Raw genomic sequence first — 20,559 nt, forward strand, 5'->3', positions numbered from 1 at the left:
AAAAGGGGAGAACTTGACAGCTATGCTCCTTGCATCTCAAATATACATAAAAAAAAATCCTAATGCTAACAGCAAGAACTTAAGGAGACATTGCAATGTCCAAGAGAGCACAAAAGTGGGGCAATGACTTTTCATTCAAGAACATGTTTTGTTTTGCTATAGAACTTAGCTTATAGCACCACAGAAACTAATGCCAACGGCGTATTGTACAAAATGTATTTCTATTTTAAGAATTCATTATATCCACACACACATACTGGATTTTACAGAATTGTTTCTAAAGACAGCTGTAACAGCCAGAGGGTTGTTATGTACACATAGCAATTTGAAATTTACCAAGCTGGCATCCAACTGTTTATGCTTTGTAACTTCTAATAGAGTCCAATTGTAACACAACTATTAGATAGCTATTCCTTTAAACCAAAGCAAGCTCTTTGTTGAATAGATAATGAAGCAAACAGCAGGGCTTACAAAGTGATTCCAACTTTAAGTGGCCTGTTTCTCAACACTTGTTTACCATGGACAGGGTCTCGGAAGCAAACCTCAAAGCAAGGTATTAACCTTATTTACAGAATACAACAATTACAAATTAAGGAAATACCATGTAAAACTTACAGGAATATTGTGGTCTTTTCTTCCTTTATGAGAGGAAGCAACATGTGCAAGATACTGAATGACTTTCTTGGTGTTCTCTGTTTTCCCAGCACCTGATTCACCTCTGCAAGAACACACATAATTTAAAGCTAAATTTGTAGAAGAGAAACAACAATCAGGCTTTCACTACAACTTAATGTCTAGGATAATGTTATTAATGCCAGGTTTGGACAATTGCAAGGTACTTTTTGGTTCCCGAGATATGAGAAGATGCTGAATTGAGTTGTTCAGTAGTGAGTTTTATTTTAAACCACTGTTGTACAGCAGATACACTTGGTACTGAGAGCACTTCTCACTGAAGGAACTCTCCCTGTCAATGAGGCAGCTTGCTGTTCCAACTGAAAATACCCTAAAGGTATTTCACTTGGATGGTGGATTTTAAATAATGAAAACCAGACATTCCGAGCTAACTTCTAAAAGCACTCTTCAGTCACCCAATGGTAAAGAATGAAAACTCCAGTGAGTTTGGGATAGTTCAGTCAGTAGAGCATGAGACTCGATCTCAGGGTTGTGGGTTCCAGCCCCACCTTGGGCAAAACACTCCTGCACTGCAGGAGGTTGGACTAGATGACCCTTCGTGGTCCCTTCCAATTCTACAATTCTATCTGAAGTCACCTCCGCCACTCAGGAAATACCATTTGAGTCTCCCTCACCACTCAACTGTAGGATGCTGTGATCCAAGAGTCCTGTCCTGCCCCATTAAGATTGACAACTAAAGCATAGCAAGAATCAAAACATTCAAGTTTGTCACTCCTGTTTCAATTCCTTAGGAAAAATGAAAGATGAGATAGTGATATACACGCTGAGAACCAAAAAAGGAATCTCCTGGAAGAATATATAAATTTGCACAACCATTCTCAAGTTGCCTGATATAAGACTTCTTCAAACACAAATATGTATTGCTGCAAATGAAGGAGCCACTTGAGAAAGAGCCCTAAGTTTCTTTATGCTGTGAGGAGTAACAGAATTTAAAGGATCTAGCTAAATGGTGGTGAATACTTCATGTACAATATCCAAAATTACTGCTATTTTATAATCAATTGCATATGGTCCATCTAGCTTGCACAAAGAAAAAAAGAACGTAACTTTAAGCAGGTATTTAACATGTCAAGCAGAAGTTCTATTCTCTTTATAAGCAGTGGCTGCAAAGCTGAAAATGAAGTTAATCCCCCCCCCACACACACAATAGTGTATTGTTGCCAGATGGTGAACTATACAAGATTTCCTGGAATAGAAATACTTGATGAAAGAGGACACACACACTCCTGGCCTTTAGAACACTATTGGATCATTCCATGATTGATGTTGGATTTTCAGATTTCACTGCCAAATAGACTTGTTATATACTGGAGACATATGTTCATTGATACTACCTTATTAGTTACGTATGGGGACCATAGCTGCCAAGTTTTCCCTTTTCTCACGAGAAAGCCTATTCAGCATAAGGGAAAATCCCTTTAAAAAAGGGATAACTTGGCAGCTATGATGGGGACCCCACTGACTAACCCAAAACATTTACATTTTTCATTGGTTTTATTATGTGACAAATGACTCTCTGATCCTCAGAAGACAGACTGAAGACCTCATTAGTCTTTTCATCTCCCCCCGGTATCTTCAGTGCCTTTGCCTCTTGACTTCTGTATTCCTTATGAATCTGTGAATTATGAATGGAAGATGTTTGAGGTAAAAGACAGTGACTGCCTTGGCAACCACGTGAATGGTGCAGATAGTGTGAAGTGGGGTTACTGCCCTTCACTAAACCCCTAAATAGCTGGAAGCCTCTCTTCCAGATCTCACATGCATGATATGCTTATATTTATAGCCTAATCCAGACATAGGCAAACTTCGGCTCTCCAGATGTTTTGGCCTACAACTCCCATGATCCCTAGCTAACAGGACCAGTGGTCAGGGATGATGGGAATTGTAGTCCAAAACATCTGGAGGGCCGAAGTTTGCCTATGCCTGGCCTATTCCATCCTAAAGCCATGGTAGCAAGCAGCAGCAAGAGTTGGCTCGCAACAGGAGCTAGAACAGGGACCCCAAACTAAGGCCCAGGGGCCGGATGCGGCCCAATCGCCTTCTAAATCCACCCTGCGGACGGTCCGGGAATCAGCATGTTTTTACATGAGTAGAATGTGTCCCTTTTATTTAAAATGCATCTCTGGGTTATTTGTAGGGCCTGCCTGGTGTTTTTTACATGAGTAGAATGTGTCCTTTTATTTAAAATGCATCTCTGGGTTATTTGTGGGGCATAGGGATTCATTTATATTTTTTCCCAAAATATAGTCCAGCCCCAGACAAGGTCTGAGGGACAGTGGACCGGCCCCCTGCTGAAAAAGTTTGCTGACCCCTGAGCTAGAATAACAGTTGCGAGAGCAAGCAGTAAACTGTGAAGTTCCCAGTTCCAAGCTCACCTCCATGAAGGCACTGGACACACTAGATCCAGTTCCTACTAAGGCAGGAATGCCACAGCCTGCCTCCTGCAAAGGAAATTTAGTACATAGTTTGGTAATAATGATCTCTGCCACCCGTGAGATCGTTCAGTGAATAAAGTTAAATGTTAACTCTTGTGTAACTCATCTTAGGAGGCCCTGTTCCCAGTGAATCTGACAAATAGTAGTCATCACACTATCACAGAACAAAGCTAAGCTCCAAAATGTATTTACTTACGTGCAAAGAATTGATTGGTCCTCACGATCTGCAAAGGAAAAGGGAACAATTTATGATTGACATTTTGGTGCACATATTTTGCTAATAAGGTACGCAGAGACAGAAAACCTGGGAGGAGGGAGAGTAAAGGTGACAAGAAGTCACCAGGAACAGCTAGAACCTTAATATTATCCAAAGGGAAATTCTCACCTCTGTAACATCCATCCACAACCCCTCTAATTTTTAAATCAAATCACTCAGACAAGGTCTTAAAGAATTAAGTGTACCGGTAGGCACATGTATATATGCAGTCCTTCAGGTACCCTAGATTTAAACTATGGAAGACTTTTAAGGTTAAAACATGCCCTGAATTGAGCCTGAAAATGGTGTTAACTTAAACAGAGGTCATACAAGGTACTAACCGAACAATATGCTACTAAGGCTCGCTATTCTATACTACCGCTGACAAAAGGGCTCTCTGCATAAGTCTACAGTAGGGAGACAAGAATGTCACCACTTCAACATGCCTACCATACATCTCCCCCCCCCCTTTGGCACTGCCAGCCTTTTGGGGACAAGTAAGCAAATTTGGAATTTTGAGCAAGTGCCATGGGCACCAGTCACACAAAGTGGCTGCTATAGGGGTAAAGCATAACACAGAATAGTTATGACATTAAAAAAGAAAAGAAAAAAGACAGGAGCACAAAATAGTCACACCACCAATGGGAAACACCTATATTAGCTGCAACTGTATTTGCTCAGAAAGCAGCTCATTGCACCTCTCCTCTTGTTAAGAATAGATGCGAGTGTGGATGTCCAGTCCTAGCATCTAATGAAATATGGGCATGTTTCAAAGGTGTGTGTTCAGTGTAGGAGAGGCCTGAGCAAGTGTAAACAGGAACTGAGCAGGAACAGAAAACAGTTTCTTGTGCATTGTGGATTTCTGAAGGCGTATTTACTGTGACCTTACAAAGGTACCATAGGAGGTACTGCCTGTGACTGCCGAAATGGGTGGGAAGCCTCATATGCAAGCAAAGCAAAGACAATTCGAACAACTATACAACTTAGCCTCCTCTGGACAGAGATCTTTCAGCAAGTATTGTTGAAGTTTGGTGTTGAGGTGCCCACCAACCATATAACTACCAGGTCTCATTTCAGCATACATTTTTCCTTTCAGGGACTGCTCATACAACGTATATGTTTTTGACATAACCAGGTGGTGAAAGACTCTTAATTTTAAAATATTGGCTTAAAGGTGATGTGTCATGTCAGATACAAGCCCTATCCACTTAAAAAGATTAATGTTTAAACTTATATTTGTAGAAGAAATGTTAGCATATTGAAAAGCACACACAGATATAAACTAATGCAATACCCTTCGGGAATCATTCAACAATAAGCAGAAATAAATGCAGCTGTTACACATCACTTTGACATTCATGGAACACAAAAATATGGTTCTGTTATAGCAGCAGATAATTTATAGAGCTGCGTATGTCTGCGCAGAGCAAAGGATGAAAACTTAAGCATTATTTCCTTTAAAGAAAATTTATAAAGGCTGCTAGAATGCTTTTGCCTCATTTCTGCCACCAACAGCAGACTGCAAACTGAGCCAAAAGCAGAATATGAAGCAAGAGAAGAGCAGTTTGGACTGGGCTTCTGGGGTAATTTAGAAAATAGAAATAATGAAAAACAAAGTAAATGGCTAGAAATACTTTGGAATAGCTGGTAGACTGTGCTACACAACATATGATGAGCTTCTCCACCAATTTCCCTAGTGGTCAGAAGATTAATTCACTCTTTACTAGCCACGAAATTTTGGGCAATTTGTATTCTAATTCACCATCAATGCATGGGCAGCAACTTCCACTTTTTCCTGTTTATTAGCATTGCTCTTCATTTATTTTTTGAGGGAGAGGACAGTGTTTAATATTAAGCCTTGTAAAGACAAAAAGCCAAGTGTTTAGACCAGGCACCCCCAACCTTCGCCCCTCCAGATGTTTTGGACTACAATTCCCATCATCCCGACCCTGACCACTGGTCCTGTTAGCTAAGGATCATAGGAGTTGTAGGCCAAAACATCTGGAGGGCCACAGGTTGGGGGTGCCTGGTTTAGATCAACACTGCTTTGTCAGTCATAACTTTAAAGAGCTTTGAGCTGACATAACACATAAGACTTGGGGACTAGGACAGTGTTTCTCAACCAGTGTGCCTCCAGATGTTTTGGGACTACAACTCCCATCATTCCTGACCACTGGTCTTGCTAGCTAGGGATGATGGGAGTTGTAGTCCCAAAACATCTGGAGGCACACTGGTTGAGAAACACTGGACTAGGACACTCCTCACCATGACCAGCTACAATTGCTTTTGTGTTGATACAGCAGAAAAGGAGATGTTGGCCTTTCAATACTTAAAAAACCCACAAGGAAGTATGCTTCTAGGAGAAAGATATCAGAAAGCCTTTGTGGGGGAAAATTTAAATGAGAATTTACCTGACAGGATTTTCCTGCCAAAGTTCACCATAAGCTATTTCCTTCTTTTTAATTATTTATAGTTTCTACATTTCTGTTTCTTGAACAAAGAAAGACTGTGCACCTTGTGTGTCTGTAACACGGTAATAAAAAGGATAGCCTTTTATAACGAATCATTTTTCATTTTAATCTGCAGTGCTATAGAACTCAGGTGAAGTAAAGCCCAATTGAATATCTTCATAAGTGAAGTACAAGCCCCATCATGGGAGGAAGCAAGTATTTGCTGCCAGCTCCAAATGGCTGGTAGGCAGCAAGGAAAACCACCCCTGCCACTTCTCTCACCCACAAACATCCTTCCAAAGCAACCGCAATGCAACAGTGCAGGCCCTTCTAGTTCCAGCAACTGTTTTGCATCGTTCTGCCATTCCCATCCCCCCGCATCATACAGGGTCACCAACACAGCACCCACAGGTAAAATGAATGAAGACCTTTGTGAGTGCCCGTGAAGCCACCTCACACTAGGTGATCTTAGGCCAGTCACTACCTCTCAGCCTAACCTGGGATCTTCTGAAGAAATACTATTGCTATGAACTGTTTGGAGGAACACAATACTTCCCCCACCTTCCTATTACTGTACTATGTCATTAAACCAATACAGAGAAGTATGTGTGTGAGAGAATACTGGACAGCTTGAAAAATAACTATTAATAACAAAGCCAATGAAACTAGGTTAATCATGACCCCAGCTTGGCAATATAGTTTACAGGAAACTCATTCAACATTAAACTGTTTTTGTAAGAGTTAACAGACTCCATCCTCTAAATACAGCATGCCCAAAGCAGATATACAAATGCCAGAAAAGTAATGCCAATGTTTATACAAGGGCAGCTATTACTTTTAAACCTAGTTATAAAACTTTCAGTAACACTTGTCTGAACACAACTCATTTTGAAAAATGAAGTTAGTTTATAAAGAGAACTCTGGAGTTAATTCATGTTCATAATGTAGCCAAAGTGTATTACTGGACATGCACGCAAGAACATGATTAAGAAATTTTGTACCCCAGCTAAGTTTATCAAGAGTTACTGATTTTTTTACAAGCTTCTTTAACGTAGATTTCATGCACTAATGTTTAATAGAACAGTTAAGTTCAGTAGCAGCTAGCAAGTCAGCACAGATACCGGTAGTAATGCGCTGTTAAGCCATCTTTCCAATGCCACGTGGGGTGGGGGAGAATCCCAAGAACAGGGGGCAGCAGAGGGGGATTTCAGCTTGCCACACTTAGAAGAATGTGACGTTGAATTCCACCCAGAGGCATTATCTTGGAAAAAGGTAATGAAGCAAAGCAAATGCTTAAAATGCTTCTTTATCCTGAAGGGGGGTAGGAAGGGATGCTATCCACTAGTTTGTAACCTATACCCTTGGCTTCAAACCTGATCGGCCTGAAGTTTTTTTCCTTCATGAATTTTTATCTTTCAAGTAAGCAAGCCTGCTTTTCCTGCATTCCTAGAGAACACTCACTCCTCATTCTCTTCTGTGTGCCTCCACGATTTCTTCCAGTTATCAAACACTGCAAGAAATCATATGCTTATTTGGAATACTGTGTATAATTTCTGGTCACTTCACCTCAAAAAGGATATTACAGAGTTGGAATAGGTTCAGAGGGGGAAAAGGCAACCAAAATGATGGAAAAAAGCGGTTGAGAAACTCCCATGTGAAGAAAGATTGGTTTTGAGAAAAAGAAAGAGGGGACATGGCTGAAGTGTGAAAATGTATGCACGGTGTGGAGAAAGTTGTGAGATCCCCCCCCCCACTCAGAAGAACTCATGGACAACCAGTGAAGTTGAATGTTGAAGGAGAAAATACTCCTTCACACACCATTGTTAAACTATGGTATTTGCTCCCACGAGAGGCTGTGATGGCCACCAACTTAGATGGCTATAAAATAAGATTAGACAAATTCATAGAGGATAAGGCTATCAATTTCTGGGCCAAAGCTCTACAGATGTAGTTGGTTTCCAACTCCCATCACCCCCCCTGGAACATGCCCATGGGGCTGTTGGGAGATGGAGTCCAACAAAACCTGGAGGGCCATAGCTTCCCAGCCCCTGCTCTAGGATATCCCACACACGGCACAAAGACCTTGAAAACGAACATTCAACTTGACTGAATTTACTGTTAGACACAGTTGATGCAGCAGTTCGAAGAGAATAGCCAGACTCCTGCTCCACTTCCTGCATATGACAAAGACACAATTCATCTGACATTTTCCAGTTCTTCCCTGCACACTTAAGAAACTCAGCCTCGTTCTAATCTGCTGCAACACTATCATTAAATTTTATAAAAGCAGACTTTGTTTACCTACTCTTGGGTCTGTCCAAGTCCCATGAAGAGCTAAGTGAGGCTTTAGCAGGGTTGGCAGTTTGACAGAAGCACAACTGCAACCCATTCAAAGTGCAAGGAAGATAAAATACCGTAGGAAGAACGGCAAAATAAAGAAGAAGAAGAAGAAGAAGAAGAAGAAGAAGAAGAAGAAGAAGAAGAAGAAGAAGAAGAAGAAATAAACCCAAACATTGTAGGCCCTTCTGCAAATTTTCAGCTAGCTGGAAAGCTAGGAATACAATTAGAACTGAATGGTTTTGAAGAACAAGCATATCAATACAGTATCAGGCCAAACTTACAGGAACAAGCAGAACAATTGAGTCGGGCCAGTGGGAGAGTTTAGCAAACCTCACCTGTATATGTTAGTACTACAGTACTGAATATTGGAGGAAGAAACACCCCCCCCCCCAACCACTGACAACACATTTTGAACTCCATCCAGATCGAACCTGTAAGGGCATTTGAGGAGCTGCAAATATGACTTTCTAAATTCTGTGGTAGATTTTCTAGATGTAACTAGATTCCTTTCATAGCAGCCTACGCTAGATGAGGATTCTAGACATCATATATGCCACAAGAAACTTGAGGCCTCCAAGCCTACTTCAAAGTGCAGATACTTCCCCTATTACACCAGAGAGCCAATTTTCAGACGCTTTGCAGTAGCTCAAGCTGAAACCCCCCTCCAGTTTCGCAATTTTGATATGCAGATACAAAATAGGGTGCATCCATTTTCTTTAGTAGAATTTTGGTTTTTTCTCATCTTTCCTGTAAATTCTGAGAAAAATCTAGTAATTGCCAGCATGCTGTTCAAATTTTATCCCCCCCCCCAGGATGCTAGACGGCGTGTGAGTTGGAAACTCCAAGCGCCTCTACTCCCCCAAACAGAACAAGTGACCTAAATGACCCTCAACACAGTGGTACTATTTTTAAAAGCACAGAAGTTGTCTTCAAGATGCAAGCATGTGACAAAGCAGCTTGGACAAGCCTGCCTTTAAAAGAGTAGCACAAATCATCCCTAGTGTAATTCAGAAGTTTCTTCAAGCTCTCCCTCAGTGGTTACTCCCGCCTAAGTTAAAGGCTTGGATACCTAGAGAGCAGTGTGACTGCTTCTCTCCAAATTCCTTGTGTCCCTGCATGATCACTGAGGTCTTTGCGGGAGTCACTTTTAGTGGTCCACCATGGCTCAAATGCATAGTTCATATCCAACAGGAGCTGTGCACATAGTATTACTGGTCCCATTTTATGTAACTCCCTTCCAGTTAACGTCAGGCAGCTGCCACCATCCCCCCCCCAAAAAAAAACTTCTGGTGCCTACTGAAGACTTTATTAATTATTATTATTATTATTATTATTATTATTATTATTATTATTCCAGCAGGTATTGTAATTGAGGTTTGATTTTATAGTTTTGACTATTTTTTTGCATTGTATTCCTGCAAACCACTTAAGAGACGACTCTAGTTAAGCAGTATATAAATTGTTTGATATATAAATAAATCATGCATGTGTCCCCAGTCCTGGAGGCAGAGAGCACAGCTTTTCAATGCTCTGCCTTTCATGTACCAGAAGCAACAACTGTAGTTTTAATAATGCCAAGTGTTAAAGCACAACAGCTGCCAAGTGCTCCATTCTCCAGTTCTTTCTTCACTTGGCAGTGAAGTCATGGAACTGAATTATCTCCTCAAAGCCTATTGCCTGAAATTTATTCCCATTTCCCATTTGAGAGAGGCCAAAACTTGAGGGCTCTAATTAATGTTAAACATCATGCTAACTGTCTTTAATGCATTAATGTCTATTAAGGCAATTTAACCATTCATAAAAGATTCTGCTGACAAACTCCAGGGATAACAATGTTATTAGCGAGAAGTGGAAGCCCCCAAGGGGCAAATTTTCTGCAAGCGGTTTCATTTAGCCTGCAAAGTCTTCCATACGTAAGTACTAAGCATCTCTTCAAGTGTAGAATGTGGAGTCCCCCTGCCCCAAGGATCAGCACTCGGACCTGTGCTTTTCAGCTTGTTCATAAACTACAGTACCTAGAGTTGGGAGTCAGCAGGGAAGTAGCCAAGTTTGCTGATGGTGGTAAATTGTTCAAGGTGATTAAAACAACACTGCTTTCCAAAAGGATCTCTCCAAACTGAGAGAATGCATGGGAAAATGAAAAATACACCTTCGTAGGTCGAAAAACCCTATCTAAAACAGCTGTGGTTTCCGTTCAGATGTGGAGAAATTCGTAAGCGTGCAGCCATTTGCCCCATTCGTATGTCGAAAAATTCGGTTGTAGAGTCGTTCGTAAGTCGAGGTACCACTGTAGTTTACTTAAATAGGTAAACATAAAGGATCCCTGGACAGTTAAGTCCAGTCAAAGTTTTATTTCATAACCCTGAAAGGATAGATAAAAAGGCAGAATATTTGAGTACTGGCAATAGCCGTTGAACAGTGGGGTAGCCCAGACTTGCAAAGGACTTAACATCTAGCACTTCTGCAGCCATTTCAAGGTAAGAGGATTCAGTTGCACAATGGCAATTGGAAAATCCAAGAACCAGCTCTCCTCCTTCTCCCTCTCCCTCCCTCCCTCCCTCCCTCTCTCTCTCTCTGTGTTGCCCTAAAAAGTCTTCCCTGTTTTATTTTGATTATATTGCTTGCCTACTAACTGAAGTTCTTAAGATGGCAGAGTATGAATATATCAAATACAGTCATACCTCAGTTTAAGTACGCTTCAGTTTGAGTACTTTCAGTTTAAGTATTCCGCAGACCTGTCTGGAACGGATTAATCCACATTCCATTACTTTCAATGGGAAAGTTCGCTTCAGGTTAAGTACGCTTCAGGTTAAGTACAGACTTCCGGAACCAATTGTGTACTTAAACAGAGGTACCACTGTAACCATAACCTATGAAGGCCATGGAAAAAGTGAATTCCCAGCTACGTCTTCAATACTTTGAAGTATGCAGAAACCCTGAAAATGCTGTAGCATAATCTTCTTCTAGCCATTTTTCACAGCATCCTATGCGTGAAACAGAAGCCATGCATCCAGCTCCTCAAGTAGCAAGGAAAATATGAAGTTTAAAAATTTGCACCTTCACAGTAGGGTTCACCCCTCCCTCCCCATTGTCAGTTTCAGAATTAGTTCTCACTAAAAAGCTTGGAGGGGGAGAGATAATTCATCCGAGGTTTTACCGGTAATTAATTTATCCACCATTGAAGAACTTGTCAGACAGTGGTATTTGGGTATTTGAGAACTTAGCAAGATGTGGTAGGTAGAGTAACATTTTACTTTATAGTGCATTATTTGGGTGTTTCTATATTTAACAATATGGCATACAAACTGATTGAAACATTTGTGCAGTAAGCAAACTTTGTGAAATCAATATTTAGGATGTCTCCAATGTGATTTGTAACATTCTTTTAAATATACTGGCAGCTACCTTAAGAACTTTGGTTATTAGCCACGGTATAGAAATATCAAATAACCTATGAAGTCATTGGGAAAGTATAAACAGGTCAGTTTTACCAACAGAAAGGTGCAAATGTAGCATACGAACAGGCAGATACCGAAAACGATTCCCAGCTGCATACTTAACACTTTACTAATAATAAGAAGGAAAATTATTTATTTATTTATTTATTTATTACGTTTAAAACGTGCATCTTACCTTGCAACATGCATCGATATGCTGATTCGGATATTGCATAAATATGTGGAGGCATCTCATGGCGTTTCTTTCCCCTGTACATTTCAATGATGTTCTCAGAGTAAATTGGGAGGTTCTTGTAAGGATTTATGACTACACAGAAGAGCCCGGAGTATGTCTACAGGGAGGGGGAAAGAAAAGTTGATTTGACCTGTATGTACTACTGTTTAATTTTTTAAACTGATTGTTAAATAAATAAATAAAACTTTTCCCCCTTTATTTTTTGATGGATTTCTGTATTTTAATGTTTTGTTGGAAGCCGCCCAGAGTGGCTGGGGGAGCTCAGCCATGGGCGGGGTATAAATAATATTATATCATCATCATCATCTTTGGTTTAATTCACAATGCTAAATTGTGGCTAAGAGTGAACAGGCAAGCATGCATGTGCAGAGTTATAAAATTGTGGCTACTTCACTCCTACTGCACTGTTGGAAAATAAGCCATGGTTTGGCATAGCATTACACATGAACCCAGACTCATGGTTTGTCTAAACCAGGCATCCCCAAACTGCAGCCCTCCAGATGTTTTGGCCTGCAACTCCCATGATCCCTAGCTAACAGGACCAGTGGTTGGGGAAGATGGGGTTGTAGTCCAAAACATCTGGAGGGCCAAAGTTTAGGGATGCCTGGTCTAAACCATGGTTTGTCCTGCAACCAAGGTTTGCTTTTAGTTTACACCTTGTGGTTTGTCAAACCACATGCCTAGCAGGAGCAGAGAGGAGAAAGATGCTTGTTATTTTCTAAATATGCAGCAACATGCTTGCTCGTTCACATTCTGCCATAATTTGGCTTAGTGTGACATGCAAGCTGAGCCACTGATTCCTTTCCAACCTGTCCTTAACCACACAACGCTCAATGCTTTGTTTTTTTGTTTTTGTTCAGAAACATACACAATGTACTGTTAGCTTACACAAATTTCACTCCTGCATAGACACAAGCAAGCAAGCAAGCAAGCAAGCAGGGGAGAAATGTTCCACACTACAGCATTATTGAAATAAAGGTACTTGGTGGGTCTTTTAGAAGACTTCAGCTTCAAAAGAGTGTTTACCACTATAGCTCATGTCAACGTCGGGGGTGGGGGGAACAGCACAAGGTCTGGACTGATGTTTATTTGCCCTCCTACTTAAACCAGCAGAAGAAAAATTCAGATGACAACCAAGCACATGGAGTGTTGCATTTCGCTGGTGCAGAGAACGATTTTAAGCTCTCTGCTTTGCTCACTGGGCTCTGGAAGGCTCCCACAAGATCTTGGATGCACTGGTGACATCTCACAGGAGCCTCCAGAACCTGCATGAGACCTTCCCAGAGCCTAGTAAGCAATGTAGAGGGCTTAAAATCTCTCTCTGCCTTCCGGGTGGGGCAAGGCCCACTCAGCACACCAGCTTCAGAAAGGTAGGGATGGTCACATGGAGAGGGGAAATTCTGTGGTTGTTCTGACTATAAATGATTTCAGCTTTACGCACAATCTCCCTGAAAATAACCCTGTGCAAAAATTGCAAGCCTACTGTATACTATGACCACAGTCTTGGCATGGAAAATGGAAAAGCTCTAGTCTCAAGGCTGATGCTGGTACCTCTTTGCATAACTAGATGCTCCATTTGTGGCAAGTCAGAGTCTTGCTAGATTTTAAGCCAAAGATATTAGACCATCTTAAAACACAGGCCCAAATACAGTGGTACCTCGCAAGACGAATGCCCTGCAAGACGAATTTTTCGCAAGACGAATTGACTCGCGGAACGAATTAAATTCGTCTTGCGAGGCACCACTGTATCTCTTTTGAAATTCTGCTTCTCAAGTGAAGAAACGATATATAATCTGTAGCAGTAGCAGCATATAAACCTGTGTCCTATATTTCCCTTCTTCAGTAGTGCCAGTCACTGTTCTACAACTTTCTTAGGATTTGGGGCCCTCACTTCAGCTGCCACTTCCTAAGGAGGAACAGAACAATCCTCAGTTCCATAAGTACAGGGCTAATTTATCTATGCCGTACTATTAAGTAGCCTAGAAATGGGAACCTTATTTTTAAAAAAGCAATAAAAGATAAGACCATCATGTGCACTGTTCTACAACTCATGTTAGTGTGAATATTTAACCTAATAGTACTGAACAAGATGAAAAACAGATCGAAGTACACACATATATAAAAAAGTGAATGCATGTCTTGAGGTAAAGGTAAAGGTAAAGGGACCCCTGACCATTAGGTCCAGTCGTGACCGACTCTGGGGTTGCGCGCTCATCTCGCATGATTGGCCGAGGGAGCCGGCGTATAGCTTCCAGGTCATGTGGCCAGCATGACAAAGCCGCTTCTGGCAAACCAGAGCAGCACATGGAAACGCCGTTTACCTTCCCACTGTAGCGGTTCCTATTTATCTACTTGCATTTTGACGTGCTTTCGAACTGCTAGGTTGGCAGGAGCTGGGACCAAGCAACGGGAGCTCACTCCATCACAGGGATTCGAACCGCCGACCTTCTGATCAGCAAGCCCTAGGCTCAGTGGTTTAACCACAGCGCCACCTGGGTCCCTATGTCTTGAGGTAGCGTGGGGAAAATACTTATTTATGCCTCCTTATCAGCAGGTTTTTGAAACTTAATGCTACTACAGCACTAGACAGTATTGCTTAGTAATTTGAAGTCTACATAAAGCCCACAAAGCATCCTGAAGGAAAATATGGTACAATTTGTCACAGTTATCACTGGAGTGTGGATATTTGTGGAACCCTGTCAAGAGTACATTCCAGCATTCCTAGACCCTTTTGAACAATAAGACCTAAGACTTGTTCTTCAAGAAAAGGAAGCTATCAGTTGCTTGAATTTGGCAGGGTTTTCAATTGCTTATCATGTAAGCAGTGGAAAAATTACATTCAATTTAATTATAATTTCATTATAATAGAATGCATATGTCCTTTACACTGATCCTAGCAGTTTAGTTCGGTACATCTGTACTTCTGCAAAGCGAAGAATTCGTAGAGAAATTAGTATCTGGTACAATCACAATAACCAAAGCAAGAATTCTGTGTTGTTGTTGTTGTTGTTTAATAAAATCGAGTCTCTAGTCACGCTACAGAAGCTCAAAAGTGGCCTCTGGTCACAAAGTAAAGTTTATGTACCCCACATAATTTCATAATCACTTCTTCCTAAACCCCCTATTGCCTACCACTTTCTCAGCTCTCTGGGGGCAGCCCTTAAGAAAACTCGCAAAAAACACCTAAATCAACCACTTGACACAAAACACAGTGCAAAGTAAATTTGCATTGTATTGATTTTCATGGTTTAATTTGAAAAGTAGAAGGCAGTACAATATTTCCTGATTCACTGAATACAAATGTGGTATTGTATTTGGCTACAGCTCCTCTTTCAAATACTATTTTATAGCTCAAGCACAAATTTTCCTTTCCCAATGCAATTTAAATATGAATTTCTTCACTTCAGGTCTTTCTAAAACAGAAGGCTGCATAGACTGTTTGCCTTGAATATGTGGTATAATATGACTCGACTCAAAACTTTGATTAAACATTTCAGGTATTATTAATGTTGACTTCTTTTTCTTGGTGTAGAAATTAAGATCTAAGCCAGTGCCAATAATATGCCACACAGTAACTGGATTGTTCAATTACAGCTATTCACTTTGAACTAGACCTCAAAATAAGTTGTACAAATCTCAGATGTGGCATGGAGAGATTCAAATTTTGAAATTTTAAACATTTCCATTAGAAGTTTTATATTGAGAGCCACCTAAAGATCAAAATCAAGAGTCTTTCCAATGCTGCTAGCCCCTTTTAAAAGAAGTGATGTGGGGAATTGAACTGAGGATCTTCTACATGCAAAGCATGTGCCCTACCATTGAGCTACAGTTCTTCTCTTGAGCTTTTACTACCTTATTAATATGCACATTTGATAAACGTATGATATACCAATGGATAAATCCAGGACCCTAAGGTGGCGTTATATCTAGATACTGGGCTGGGCTTTCCTCTGCGCCCAACCCCCTTTGTAGTTCTTCCTTGCTTTTTCTTCTGTCTTGAGAAAATAGAGCAGAAAAAATGAAATATATTAGTGAAGGACAGAAGGGAGTCTGAAGCTTCAAGTTTTCTTGTTGTGTCTTGACATATGAACTTATGGAAGGGGAAGGAGCATGAATCAGCTATTTGAGTATGTAGGATGCAGCAGAACGCTATAGTTTGATTACATTCAGTATTGGAGGGAGGGGAGAAGGAATTTATAAGCTTATGCGAACTTATTGCTCTACTGTTATCCAAAAACCATGTAAAGGGTGGAAGTGTGACTTTGGGAGTTATTTAGGTGGGTTGAGGAAATATTGTCACTGTTACTAGTTTTTGAAAAATGGGGGGAAGTTGAGTGATTTTAAAAGGGGGCATATTTGTATTTAATTTGGTAAAGCCCAACATGAGCCACTATAAGATTCTGAAAGATGGGGCACATTGAACTAGAAGTCCACTAATGCAAAAACAGTGTCATATTGACTCAGTGTCCATTGTCACACACAATATGGCAAGGGATATGATAGACGGTCATTGTAGGAGTAAGAGTGGGAACAAGGTACCAAGGCAAAACAGATAAAAATCTAAAAATGGTGAGACTTTTTAAAAATAGCTAGTGAGGAAGTCATGTGTACAGTGGTGCCTCGCTAGACGAATTTAATTCGTTCCACGGGTCTGTTCTTATAACAAAAAATTTGTCTAGCGAATCCCATAGGAATGCATTGAATTATTTTTTTTTTTAAAAAAAATTGCCCATAGGAACGCATTAATTGAATTTTAATGCATTCCTATGGGAAACTGCGATTCGCTAGACGAATTTTTCGTAAAACGAATTTGTCTAGCGAGGCAACCTCCGCTAGAAAAATCCTTTCTTTAAGCGAAAATTTCGTCTTACAAGGCGTTTGTTAAGCGAGGCACCACTGTATTTCTTGGGGGATTGTATTCCACGAGTAAGGGGCCACTAGTGAAGGCTTGTCTTCAATGTCATTCAACTATTACCACAAAGAGTCTAGTTTATTAAAGCAGTTTCCAGGTTCAGATATAAAAACCTACAAGTTTTATATTATGGCATGTGGGTGAAAAAAGAAGGAAAAATATGGGCACAATGCTCCTTTTCTAAGTCAAATAAACCATGTTATTTGGCCATTACTGTCACACCTAAGCCATGCCTATAAGTCAAAACTAGCACCTTATATTGTGCACAGGACACAATACAGATGCAACGTACCGGTATATTTCGGAGCACATATATAATTTGGTTCCAACAAACCCAGCCCTAGATAATCTACCACATTCTGTCCCTGTGGAAAATTCTGTTTACAGGGGCACGCCCCACACAAAGCACTTTACAAGTGTCCAGTCCTTTGAGGGTGATTTGAATTATCCAACAATAAAAGATGCCAACCATCAAGCAGAAATGCCTAGCTGAAATCCAGCCAGCAAAGCTGAAGATGCATAGAAATTACTAAACTCAACTGACAAGGAGGAAGTAAGCCACATCTAGAACAGGAATCCTAAACTCCCAAAGGCCACAGGACCTGCCAGCTATCATCATCACTTCCACCTTGCCAAGATTCAACTTCAGCTGATTCACCTGTATCCAGCTCCTGACCATCTCCAAACACTGAATAATCATTCTAAGGACAGGTGCAGCCCTAGACGAAAAAGTCAAGGCTGCATATCCTCACCAGTTGCAGTAGCAGCTTGCAAGTCAGCTCTCCTATCTTCCTAACATTGCATGTTAAGGGGGAGGCTAGGCCACAGCGTTGGGAGAGTCAGATTAGCTCCCTGCTGCTTCGTCCCTTCCCCTCTAACAATAGTGATGCTTGGGAAGATAGGAGAGCAATGTTTCACCCATGCCACCTCTCTCGACTACCACCGACTACTTGTCTATGCCCAAAACTATGACCAGGGGCCAAACACTCATCATTCTTTTTTACAACCCCAAACTGAAGAACAAAAGTGAAGCTTGGAAAGAGAAGGTTCCAGTCACACAATGAAGAGATGTTCGTAACCAGTTTCAAAGCCTTCCCAGCCACAAATGCTGAACATTCAAAAACGTTTGTGAGTCCTGGTCACCTTACCACCCCACAGTCAAAAGTATCAAGAGCCACAGACTATCTAATAAGAAAAAGTAGGGTGATTATCGGAACCCTAACCACACTGTGGAACAAGTTACAAGTTATATATAACATCAGGCTGGCATTTAAAAAGATACAGGTACTTTTTCACATTTCAGTCAATAAGGAAGCTGTTGTTGGTTGCTCCATGGTCCAGTAAAATAATTATTACTTACATAAATGAGCCCAGAGTAGTATCGGTCCTTCAAATTATGTAGAACAGAGGCCTCATTTAAGCAGGTTAATTCTGCCATGTCTTCCACTTTAGAAAATTTGGGAGGGTTCATCTTCTGAATGTCATCTTTGTTGACAACCGCTTTCTTCCCATTCTCAGCCAGTTCAACCAGCACTTCATCTCCCCTCTCCTCTTTGATGCTTGCAGCTTCAAAGCCATGGCGTTCCGAAGGAATCCAAACAAGTTTTTTAGCAGTCCAGTCAGCCTGTGTAGCAGGGTTGTAGATTACTGCCCTGTCCACAAAGAGATATCTCTCAGGGTCCTCCTGTCCTATCCTCTGCGCCATCATGAGGGAAAATAACAAAAAACTGCAACCTGGGGGGATATGAAAACAGAAGTAGCAGTTAGTAGTAATACATGAACCTGAACTGGCTAGTTTCTCAAACTCAGCAGATTCTATAGCTAGAGTACTGAATAATCTCAAGGATGTATACCCAAATAGGGGATTTAGGAGATTCTGCAGAAATGGGTGCTTATGAAAGCGAAACATCCTATGAAACCAGGCCAGTTTTGTAAGAAAGCATCTTTGCTCTAATGTAATGCTCATGCTTGCTTAATAAGAGCCCCATCTGTAGCCATGCAAGTATCTGCATTTCAGCTTGCTTTTCCCATTTACTTTCAATGCACTGACACTACAGTCCACCAAGACGCAGGTGCCGCTGTGGTCTAAAGTAGTGTTCCTCAACCTTGGGCCTCCAGCTGTTTTGGGACTACAACTCCCATCATCCTTAGCTAGCAGGACCAGTGGCCGGGGATGATGGGAGTTGTAGTTCCAAAACAGCTGGAGGCCCAAGGTTGAGGCCCATTGGTCTAAAGCACCGAACCTCTTGGGCTTGCCAATCGTAAGGTCAGCAGTTTGAATCCGTGCGACAGGGTGAGCTCCCCGAAAGCGTAAACGTAACAGCACCAGTAGATAAATAGGTACTGGAGTTGCGGGAAGGTAAACAGCGTTTCCATGCACTCTGGCTTCTGTCACGGTGTCCCGTTGCACCAGATGTGTTTTAGTCAAGCTGGCCACATGACTCAGAAAGCTGTCTGTGGACAAACTCCAGCTGATTGAACTTAACCATCCAGTCAAACCAGAGGCTCCAATCTTATAAAGCTAGGGACAAATATTCAACTCTATAGGGCTTATTTTCAATTAAAAATGGACTTTCTTATGCCAAAGTACTTTGATGCAGGATACCAGTTTCTGTATTTAATGGCTTTAACTTTATATATATGAAAGTTATATTTAGTACTGTACAATTTGTTTTTGGTGCAGTAACAGAAATAATGGATTACCACTCCATGACAGTTCCACAGCTGTCAGTTCATTCAGTAGTTTCACAACTAACTGTCCAATAAATAAGAAGCACTTCCATTCATTTCTGGCTAATACAAAAAATGTTTATATGTTACGTATTTGACACAACAATGAGAATCAGTTAGTATGATATAGGAATAACACCCCCGGGGGGGGGATGGAGGACGGGATGGACAAGGTGGAGAAAGTGTGTTTTGACAAGCAGATATGCCAATGAGAAAATCCTAAAACAGAACTACCTGTAGTGGTATGAGAATTGTGTGAGGGAAGACTTTGCAAGCAACTTCTGAAGGAGGATAAACCAGCTGAGTTGCCAGCTAGGCTCCGCTGGAAAATGGTAGGCAAACAGAAGCAGTGTTCGAAATTCCCCGAGCGCCAGGCACATTTTGCAATTACAACAAATAAAGGCTTTACATATCGTGCTTTGCATGTCATGCATCTATCTCATATATTGGTTTCACCTTTTAAATTGCATTACTGAAATAAATGCACTTTTTGACAATATTCTAATTTTCCGAGTTTCACCTGTAAGTCTTCAATGGGATGGGTAAAGATGTAAGCAGAAGCTCCGAGAAACCATTTAGCAGTCTGAACTTTAGTTCAGGGGATTTTTGGATGGAGATGTGCAATCAACTTAAAACAAGTATCCTCATCCTAGCACCTTTTCCTCTGAATGAAGATAAACACCCAATTAACCTAGTATCTTTAACTCTCCAATCTAGACATAGGCAAACTCAGCCCTCCAGATGTTTTGGGACTACAACTCCCATCATCCCTACCACTGGTCCTGTTAGCTAGGGATGATGGGAGTTGTAGTCCCAAAACATCTGGAGGGCCAAGTTTGCCTATGACTGCTCCAATCCTTCTTTTGGTAGAAAATTATTCCTTATGGGTAACCTACAGCCCTGAGCCTAATTACAAAAGCTACCTGCTTCTCTGGGAAAAGTAATCAGTCCCTCCTTTAGCAGCCAACTGGGCAGGGAGTAAGAGATTGTGGTTTCAGAGAAAGAAAGGAAAGGGCCCCCCCCTGGTCCTGTGTACTTTTGGCTTTGGCA

General features: G+C 41.1%; 1 protein-coding gene across 3 annotated transcripts in view; it reads right to left on the reverse strand.

The window, feature by feature from the left end:
• MYH10 (myosin heavy chain 10) overlaps positions 1–20,559 on the reverse strand; it is a 72,711-nt gene that overhangs the window by 48,737 nt on the left and 3,415 nt on the right. For all 3 annotated transcript variants that reach the window (XM_035104705.2, XM_035104704.2, XM_035104703.2), the window contains exons 2-5: positions 18,140–18,513; positions 11,808–11,964; positions 3,325–3,352; positions 616–718 (exon numbers count right to left, since the gene is read on the reverse strand). In XM_035104705.2, the coding sequence (XP_034960596.2) occupies positions 616–718; positions 3,325–3,352; positions 11,808–11,964; positions 18,140–18,487 (636 nt within the window). In that variant the 5' untranslated portion in view covers positions 18,488–18,513. The remainder of the gene's footprint in view (positions 1–615; positions 719–3,324; positions 3,353–11,807; positions 11,965–18,139; positions 18,514–20,559) is intronic.

The sequence above is a fragment of the Zootoca vivipara genome, chromosome 2 (genome assembly GCF_963506605.1).
Source record: "Zootoca vivipara chromosome 2, rZooViv1.1, whole genome shotgun sequence".
In the NCBI taxonomy this organism is placed as follows: domain Eukaryota; kingdom Metazoa; phylum Chordata; class Lepidosauria; order Squamata; family Lacertidae; genus Zootoca; species Zootoca vivipara.